General features: G+C 38.4%; 1 protein-coding gene across 2 annotated transcripts in view; it reads right to left on the reverse strand.

Moving 5' to 3' along the window:
- Positions 1–1,542: 1,542 nt before the first annotated feature.
- The window catches only part of LOC128623068 (zinc finger protein 3 homolog), a 10,856-nt gene continuing 1,807 nt past the window's right edge, over positions 1,543–10,591 (reverse strand). For both annotated transcript variants that reach the window (XM_053649936.1, XM_053649935.1), the window contains 8 exons: positions 10,414–10,591; positions 9,510–9,602; positions 9,086–9,181; positions 7,556–7,666; positions 6,298–6,418; positions 5,482–5,878; positions 5,332–5,381; positions 1,543–4,534 (listed from right to left, as the gene is read on the reverse strand). The exon at positions 10,414–10,591 is cut by the window's right edge. In XM_053649936.1, the coding sequence (XP_053505911.1) occupies positions 3,483–4,534; positions 5,332–5,381; positions 5,482–5,878; positions 6,298–6,418; positions 7,556–7,666; positions 9,086–9,181; positions 9,510–9,602; positions 10,414–10,591 (2,098 nt within the window). In that variant the 3' untranslated portion in view covers positions 1,543–3,482. The remainder of the gene's footprint in view (positions 4,535–5,331; positions 5,382–5,481; positions 5,879–6,297; positions 6,419–7,555; positions 7,667–9,085; positions 9,182–9,509; positions 9,603–10,413) is intronic.

Consider the following 10,591-nt stretch of genomic DNA (forward strand, 5'->3'; position numbering starts at 1 on the left):
TCTCCGCTCTTTTGACTAGCAATGTTTTACACAGTAAACTCACGCACAGTATTCATTCGTGCCATTATTTTGGTGATAGCTACACCACTTAAAATATGGATAATGGCAAAAAAAAATCCAAAAACATTTGTTAAAAATGTTAACCATTATTTAACCAAATTGTTTACTATATATATATATATATATATATATATATATATATATATATATATATATATATATATATATATATAAATAAATAAATAAACAGTACACTGTATATAAACAGGTTATGCACCTGGACAACTTTAAAGGAAAATACCATCCTGACCTTCAAAATATTAGAACGCTTTTGAAATATTTTGAAAGTTATTTATTTTTTTTAAAAAAAGTAAATATTTTTGATGTGTTTAGTGATCTGGTGCTAATTTGTTGGTTGGTGCTGTATTTTGTTATTCCCAGGAGAAGCTAGCAGTTGTGCGCTGCACTCATGTCACAGGGGGACATTTCTAACCCAGTTACAGTGATGTTTATTAGAACATTATTCAGCGAGCACAAACAAAGAATAAAGGTTGTGCTGTTGGATCCTAAAAACAAAAAAGAAGCAGCTTTTTTCCACATGCACTATTTTCTAGTGACATTCAGCATCACTAATGAGAAATCCAACCTAAAATTAGCAGAAGCAGCATACACTGGAGTAGAACTCAAAGCTTTGGATGTTTGTGCAGAGAGTTCAGATGAGAGAGCTGGACAGGCTAAAGGACTAAAGCGCTGCTGCATCACTGTACTCAGGTAGCGATGAAGTGGGGCCTAATGCTGCATTAGACTTGCCTATTAAGTGTTAATTTGTTGGTCAGAATGACATTTTACTTCAGCAAATTCGACATACAACATGAAAAAAAAAAACATGGACACCTCCATATTAATCTTTTGTTGGCAAAGAAATTGATGAGTAGGAATTTCAAGCTGAGAGGGCTCTTTTTTTTTTTTTTCTTCAGCAGGTAGTTGAAGCACCATCAGCAGGTAGTCAGACGGCATTCTGGGTAATGTGAGAAGCCATTAACCAATTGAAAACAGATCAACATGCCAGTGGAAAACAAAATAAATCTTGGACACCACATGTCAATTATAAGGATTAAAATGCAAGGGTGGATTTTTCCTTTAAAGCCTTTTTTACACTGCAATTTCAGCAGTCTTAAGATCATTACTTGTCACACTGTATGAGAAAGTCCCAATAAAACCTTGGCCGAATTCCATAACATATTGTGCAGTGCAAGTTCTCTATGTGATTAAATGATGAAGATCTGCTATAATAGACATACGACTAAAGACTACAGTGCCCTCCACTAATATTGGCACCCTTGGTAAATATGAGCAAAGAAGGCTTTGAAAAATTGTTTTTATTGTTTTAACCTTTTGATCTTTTGCTTTAAAAAAAAAAATCACAAAAATACTCTGCTCTCATGGATATGAAACAGTTGCAAACAAAACATGTTTATCAACAAGGTGTGCAACAATTATTGACACCCATATGAATTCATATGAGAAAAATATATTTGAAGTAAATTCCCACTGATATTTAAAAACATTTTTAGTACACCTGGGTGACTAGGAACAGGAAATTGTTCAACCATGACTTCCTGTTTCACAGGGGTATAAATATGATGTAACACATAAGACAAATTCCCTTAGTCATTCTTAACAATGGTTCAGGCCAAGGAATATAGCTGTGATGTGCAGCAAAAGGTTGTCGAGCTTCACAAAATGGGAAGTAGCTATAAGAAAATAGCACAAGCATTGAAAATGCCCATTTCCACAATCAGGGCAATAACTAAGAAGTTCCAGTCAACTGGAAATGTTATGAATCAACCTGGAATTGGATGTGTGTCTATATTGTCTCAACGCACTGTGAAGAGGATGGTTCGAGTGGCCAAAAAATCTCCAGGGATCACAACTGGAGAATTGCAGAAGTTAGTTGCATCTTGGGGTCAGAAAGTCTCCAAAACTACAATCTGAAGTCACCTACATCACCACAAGTTATTTGGAAGGGTTTCAAGAAAAAAAAAGGCTCTACTCTCATCCACAAACAAACTCAAGCGTCTTCAGTTTGCCAGACACTACTAGAACTTGAAACCAAAATAGAGCTTTTTGGCAATAAATGCCAGACATGGTTTTGGTGCACACAGAGAGGTAGCCATATGGGGAAAAGTACCTCATGCCCATGGTTAAATATGGTGGTGGCTCTAATGTTTTGGGGCTGTTTTTCTGACAGAGGACCTGTAAAAAATTTTTTAGGATACATGGCATTACACACTCAACAGATCTAATATTAACAAATATTAAATGAAAACCTGACTGCCTCTGCCAGAAAGCTTAAAATGGGCCTTGGTTGGATCTTCCAGCAGGACAATGACCCAAAACATACATCAAAATCAACACAAAAATGGTTCACTGACCACAAAATCAGGGTCCTGCCATGGACATCCCAGTCCCCTGACTTGAAACCCATAGAAAACCTGTGGGGTGAACTGAAGAGGAGAGTCCCCCAGTGTGGACATCAAAATGTGAAGGATCTGGAGAGATTCTGTATGGAGGAATGGTCTCAGATCCCTTGCCATGTATTCTCCAACCTCATGAGGCGTTATAAGAGGCATCAGGCATTATAAGAGGCATTATAACCTTAATATCCATAACAGCAGAGTATTTTTGTGAATTTTTTTTGAACAATGAAGACAATTTGTCACAGCCTTCTTTGCTCAAATTTATCAAGGGTGCCAATATTAGTGGAGAATACTGTATGTTCAGCTTACATCATCAATCTAGCTTGTGCACAATTGCCACTACCGGATTTGTAGATACTCCATGAGTTTCAGGTTTTCCCATGCCATCTTCCTCCATCCATCGCTGGCCAAAAGAATTCTTTTACAGTGTGCAATTTTTAGTGTGCAACATCTAAATCGGGACAAAAATTGCACAGTGTAAGCCCAGCTTAGAATAACACTTCGAGAACACAATCCTGGCACTCTCGTGTTCCAGGATAACAACTGTAGGTTGCTTAGGGCCAGATCTGTGTGCGACTTCTCTGACAACATAACGGAACGTGATGGAACACTTTGACTGACTGTAAAAATCATTGGACTTCGATCGCACAGAAAACTTAGGATTATTTGACAGGGTTGCTGCTGTTGACAGGATTGGCAGAATAGTAAAGCATTATATTCTTCAAATATATGTAGAATATCTGACTCAATAGGGGTCTAAAAAAAGTAGACATACCTCTGGGACCTCCGCCATCACACAGAAGAGCTTGATGCAGTTAAACACCACTGATTTTTCCCCTAACCAAAATAACACAAGTGTGAGGCGAGGCCATTATAAATAAGAAGCAGGATTTATTGCTATAAAGCAGTTTTATCATGGTAACAACTCTACAATAAATCTGGAGCCTACAGGCTCCACAGCTATTAATTATACAGCATTTTGTAGACCTTTTCGAGATCGTTCTAAACAGCAATGCTTTGGTCACCACTGTGGCTCTGCATGTGTCTCTTCAAATGGCTACGGCGTACAAAGCTCTTTGAGCAGACGGGGCAAGGAAATGGTTTCAAGTCTGTGTGACTGTACAAATGTTGGCTCCAGCAGTTCCGCCTCGCAAAGGTCTTGCCGCATATTTCGCATGTGAAAGGTCGCACCCCTGTGTGTGACCTCATGTGTATCGTGCGATGACTCGACACGATGAATCCTCTTCCACACACTTCGCATTGATAAGGTTTCTCTCCGGTGTGGCAGCGGCGGTGAACCTGCAGACACCCGGCCGAGTTGAAGGCCTTCCCGCACTCCAAGCACGCGTATGGTTTCTCTCCAGTGTGTATCCTTGTGTGGATGTTAAGGTTCCCAGCAGTGTGGAAGCACTTCCCACAGTAAGAGCAGCAGTATGGCCGCTCTTTCGAATGAAACTTCATGTGGGAGTTAAGCTGCGACTTGCTGAAGAACTTCTTGCCGCAGTTTAAGCAGACGTGAGGCTTTTCTCCTGTGTGGTTCGAAATGTGAGCTAACAAGTTGCCCAGGTTGGCGAAACATCTCCCGCAGTGGTCGCACTGGTGAGGTCGGAACTCCGGATGGGTTTTTAAGTGGTTTCTCAGCTCTATTGGAGTAAACGTCTCGCCACAAAACTTACACTCTCCTGGCACTGGTTTCGGAGGAGGCTCTGCTTTCTCAGAAGTCGGCAAGCTCTCGCTCATCATGTGGTTATGGATTTTGGAATGAGCCACTAGAGCTTGCAGGTTCGCACATTCTTCCCCGCAATCAGTACACCGTTGTGGCTTTTCTTCTTTGTGTTCTGTGCGGTGTTTCGTCCAAGCCTTCATAGACTCAAAAGTCTTTTCACAATTGGGGCAGGAATAAATTAACTTCCTGTGCCTTTTATTCTGGTGCACAGAAGCCTGGAAAGGTGTTTTAAAGCTCATTTTACAGGGCACACATTTGTAGCTGCCTGTACTAGCACTCTGTTCCTTGGTGGCTCTCGGCCGCCTCCTCTGCAAGGTTCTGGTATTTTCTAGAAGAGAAAAGAGAGGCAGAAACACATCGCGATAAAACCATGAGTGACTATTTATACAAAAACTCCAGTGTTGTTGGAGAATGTGTGTGATTACCACAGACAAGAACCTCCTTACTCTAAACGCGCCTAAAACGGAAGCCTAACAGAATATGCTAATGAACATTTATGTCAAACACATAGTGTTTGTGGGCTCTTAGTGATTGTTTTTTTTTTTTGGTTTGTTTTTTTTAATCATACCTGCCAGGCAGACAAGCAAGTTCAACAACCAGAAAAAGAAAGAAACAAAAAAAAACCCTCTACTACTTGTTGACTTTCGCAAAACATAATTTTTCACTTGGTATGCATGTTGAAACTTCATGCACTTGCACGAAACTGAGTAAAATAAACTGCAACACAAAGCCATTTAACTACACTCATAACTGAATGTATTAATGCCCTTAACTAGCTAACTAGCTCACCATACATTATTACAATATGTTTTCACTTGCTTGGTGTGCTAGCTAATCAGATTATCATTTGTCTACCCCTGAAGTGCCTCAGCTTCCACCTAATGAATACCACAAAAACTCAAGGAACAGCAAGGCATTAAGACATGTATTGTAAAGGTCTAACTATAGGATTGAATTTGCATTATATACAGTTCATTTGCATATCTGAAACACTTATTGACAGAGACTCACAACTGCATCCATTATAAGTGAGCTTCAAGTAAACAACCCCGCTCCTCCCCAGTACTGTAAGGAGTCACAAAATTGCTACCCCTGGTAACTGCATCTACACTACATGTCAAATACCTGAAACACTCGAATTCATGGGGGACGATGTATCTGAATCAGGAACAACTCTGTCAAGAAACAGGACGCAAATTGTGTTATTTATGTACGTCGGACACAAAGTCAGAGTAATGTTCATGCACATAAAAGCAAAGCTGGAAATGCACTCACTTAAGTGGAACTGGTTCACTGCTCGTACAGCGCGAGAGTAAAACAGACGGCAGGCTGATCTGTTTAATTGCAGGTAACAGATGCTTTGGAACAATCACTTTAACTACCTGTCCACTGTTACCCTCCGATCCAGTGGGTAATTCCTCAGCACCTCCTCCACCTCCATCATTTCCTAGATCAGTGATCACTGTGCTTGGCTCAGACCCTTCAACGTTTGTTGATGGTTCATCCTCACTTTCCATTTGAGAAGTATTCATCTCTTCCTCTCTGGTTTCATTAACGTTGATGAACGGTTCAGATCGATCATCAGACTTGCTCTCACTTGGGATGACCTCATCGGTCAAAGAAGTGAAAGACAAAGACGAGATGATTCTTTCCTCCACAATAGAAGGGAGTCCTGGCAATAAAACGTATCGAAAAGAGAAAATATTACATTCAAGCACTAAGCTTTAACTGTACTTAACACTAAGAGTTCAACAAAGCTAGTGCAGCACCAAACATTTAACAAGCAGCTAATTTTCACACTGACTAGTGCATTATTTCATTTGTGTTTAGTTAGTTAGCGTTACAGCATTTACATTTTGGCTACAACTGCTTCTTATCAGAACTGGACAGTGCACACCAACAAGTAACAACAGTAATGGTCACTACACACTTACAAGAGACAAACTACAGACAACATGAGTGACTTGTCATTTGCTCGTTTGAGCATACGATCAGACGAGAGGTATATTAGGATTCTTAAAATGAGTATGCCCATTTTTAAGGACTTTCCCCTAAATTGTAGCCTTGCTCCTGCTTTCATGAATGCCTTACCATTTCTCTCCAAGTTTTTATGATAGTCACTTTGTAGCAGAGGAAGCAAGTCGGTCAGATCACAGTTCATCTGTACCAAATCCCCCCAGCCTGTGGGTTCAGTATCTAGCCATTGGGCAGCCTGAAAAAAAAAAAATCAGAAATATTATCCTTATAACCTTTTTTTTTTCACAATTAATGAATCTGATTAATCAGACTATAAACATCACATATTTGTGTGGTGAATTGACACCTAAACTTTAAAAAAACATAACTATATTTGACCAAAATGATGCAGAAATGTTTATTAACTTTCGAAACGTTCCACAAAAAATGACTTAATAAGGAGAAAGTTTAACAAACGCAGCTACAAAATGGCTGTAGGCTATGAATAAAGGAAGGTATAAAAATTAGGGATGGGAGGACTAAGCTGCTGATTCTCCATTGAAATCGGTGAATTTTTGTCCAAAATACATTAGCCAATATTTCTTTAATCTGGCCAATGATAAAACCATGTTAGCCAAACATCATTATGTGCACTGAAGTGGAAAAATGTGCTAAAGTGAAACTTCATCATTCTGGTGTCCCAGTGTCCCCCCCCCCCAAACTGAAAATCAGTATCTCACAGTAGCCTCACAGAACACCAATCGGTCCATCTCTAATACATGTATATATAGTTTTCACATCATTTATTATTTTTAGATTTTATTTACTACACATTAAATTAAATATTACATGAAAGTTCTCCTTTCTCACTTTTGGGGGTAACCAAACTTTACTTCTGATTGAGATACATGCAAATAAACATTTCAGTTCAGGAAAGTATGTAGTTCGCAGAACTATATATAAAGAACAAAGTAACAGCACAACATTTAAATCGATCTTTTTCCAATTCTATGCAAATTAGGTATGACGCGGTAAAGCAAGAAATCCAAACAACTGGCTCAAATGTATCCTCAAAGACTTTAGGGGAAAGTCTGCAGTTTCAGAAATATATTTTATTTATTTATTTATTTATTTATTTATTTATTTAAGAAATAATTTAATTAAGAAATTTCACCATATGAAAGGTTTTTTTCAGGCCACCACATATATTTAAAAAATAATAATAATACAGAACTTTCAAAGATGTTTGTGCCAAGAAAATACAGACCTTCATTCTTATGATGCAGAAGAGTGAGCTTATTTCATCAGAAAAGGTGCAGTACTCATCCAAGGAAAATAAATAAATAAATAAATAAACAAACAAACAGTTCACTTCAGAGTTATCACAGAATACCTGTTTGAAGTTGGGTACTGGCAGGAGCTGTTCCAATCTGGAGAGAAAATGGCCAACTAGGACCTGCAGTGCTTTGTCAAATTCAGGACCGTACTCATGTGGAAACACCTCCTAGAGAAATAGGGACATAACATGACACAAAGTGTCTCTAAAATTCAAAATAAGTTTTCAGTCATTTTCTGGTTTTGGTTGATTTGACTTCTCTCACATCAGTCTACTTACTGATAAAATAAATAAAATGCTGGCTTGATTACAGAAATGCACAATGAAGAGTATTTGAACTGCGTCCTTCTCAGTTAATTACACACAAATGACAGCAATATTAGTAAGATTAACTAAAGTTAACTACTTAGCTAATTTTAATATCTAATTAGATATTTGTTGAATTTGCTTGATATTGCTTCCACATGTTCAGGCGTTTATGGCATTTAAAATATTAACACAGTTAATGTGACTAAGGATCTTTGTTTTGAGTTAATCAGTACGTTTACATGGAGAACAATAATCCAATATTAACCAGATTAAGACAATACTCTGATTAAGAAACTAGCATGTAAACAGCAATTTTTATTACCTTAATCCGATTATAGTCATACTCGAAATAAACACAAATGGAATTAAGACATATGGAGTATTCCTGTTTTAATCGCATTATCGACATGTAAAAACCTTAACCACATTATTAACATTGTGCGGGAGTTTTCACCGCATTTTGTGACAGGACACGTTCACACACGGCAGTGCTCAAACAATAGAGCACAGCTGCGTCCCAAACCGCGTACTTACCTGCTGTATAGTAGGCAAGATACAAGTATTTCAGCTACTATATAGTAGGTAAGTACGCGGTTTGGGACGCAGCCCACGGCTTCAAGCAGTCGTCTGTTTGCACATATAGCATGACTAATAATTAACTGCACTTGAAGCTTTCATAAAATTTAAAATAAAACACCCAAAACTGTATACGGTACCATAACGAAGACGAACTGTATGTTCATACGTGAAATTCTGGAGGGAACGTCGGACGGCGTGGGGTGGGGACGTAATGACGTGTGCCGTTAATCGATCTATGTTCTATAACATGTAAAACAGGAACATGAAAGGAAGATCCTAAAAGCAACTCATGTAAACACCTTAATCACAATATTGTCTTATTCAGAATAAGGTTACTAATTAGATTACTGCTGTCCATGTAAATGTAGTGACAGGGATACAGGTTTTACAAATTAATCTGAAGGAAAAGACTGTTTTCTATCAGTTTAAAATGATAAAGTACAATATATGCATTTGCTACTGAAATTGCTGAATAGTTCTGATCAATAATTGTGATTTCAGTCTACTTATGAGTGGATTTTAATCCCTGGAGAACTTAAATGTAGGATTATGTATGTAAAATAGAGATCATTTTGTGTAATGCTTCCAGAAGTGTCCTTATCAATCAGAATATGTTGTTCATCCGTCCCACAAAGTATTTAGAAAAACTTAAGGATGTCAAACGTGAAAATATTAGGTCATTTTTCAGGAAAGTATTACCTGAAAGAAATGCTCCTTTTTAAGTGGGTCCTCAAGAAGGCTTACGACGAGCTTTAACAATCTGGCCTGTAACATCTCCACCTCTGAACCAGTGCTCTAAAAAAAGTGGAAATGAATGATCTATTTGTTAATGTTAATTACTGCTCAGACTCCATCTGAACTTTATAATGTATCTAAAGTGGGCAATAAGAGGTAACACTAATTGTACAGAACAACAACTAAGCACGGTTTCACACTTATTAGAATCAGAGTGAAAATTATACTTTAGGTTAGTTTACTATTTGCAAACAACCCCCCCAACCCCCTAGCCTTTGTACCAAAATGTTAAAGCTGGAGTCTTACAAATTGCAGCGGAAGACAGTACATCATCTCTCAGTAACTCTAACTGAACATCCACAGCAGCATTTTAACTGTTCATTCTCACCTTGGACATACTGAAAGACTCGACTGTGTGAAGACGTGCCCTGACGGTCTTTAGATCAGTTGGTAACTCATCTTTGCACATTTCAAGAATCATCTGTGTGGAAAAGGAGGGGGGAAAAAACCATACACGATATTTTGCAGCCCAGTGCCATATGGAATGATGATAGACCAACAATTAATTTGAAAGATTCACCACTGGTGCTTCTCAATTTTTTTATAGTGCCGCCCTTCCCTCGTTTCGCTTTCTCGCTTCTTAGTTCCACCCTCCAAGGAAGCGGAGAAAGGACGCAAGAACAGGAAATGAGGACAGGAGGATTCGAGAACAAACATACGTATGGAATGAGATGTTCTTGCTCACTGAAGCCTCATTTTAAAGCGACTTTAGAGAACTTGGAGACTTTTAGCAACTTTAGAGAACCGACTTACTGCTGACTGTTTCCCAGTTGTATTAATAATGGCTCTGCATATACAGAACAATGATTACATCATTAAAACAATATTACACATGTACATCACATGCTTAAATGAACAAGATTCTACTCATCAAATGACTTCTCCGTTTACATTTTTCCCCTTTTAAAGCAAGGTACATTAACGACTTTCATACAAAGGAACTTATTTGTACCCATTTGTGTTTATTTAATTAGGATCATTCCTATTTGTGGTTATTATTATTGTATCATTTATGGTAGTTAGCGTTTTAGGAGAAGTGGAGAATTTATACCCTAGCCTTATGCCAAGTGCTACAACAATAAAGTACTTGTGCTTTGGAACAACCTGTGTATCTTTGTTCAAGAAGCTGCCTGTCTCCTCTTTCCTTGATTTCCGTTACAGACTGAAGGAGTAAGATCAAGGAATCAAGAAGGCATCAGTTAGAGTTTTGGGAAGCAACCCATGAATCTCACCTTTGCTCTCAGACCCATAATGAGCACATTCTTCTGTCTTTCGCTCAGAATCTCAGGAACCATCCTTGTTATGAGGAGGATGTACTCTTCGAGCTTGTCAAAATACTCCAGGTTCTGCTGCTGGACGACTCGCCACATGAAGGCGGACATGAGGCGCAAAGGAGGCACCAGCAGCCGC

Source organism: Ictalurus furcatus, chromosome 19 (assembly GCF_023375685.1).
Source record: "Ictalurus furcatus strain D&B chromosome 19, Billie_1.0, whole genome shotgun sequence".
Lineage (NCBI taxonomy): Eukaryota > Metazoa > Chordata > Actinopteri > Siluriformes > Ictaluridae > Ictalurus > Ictalurus furcatus.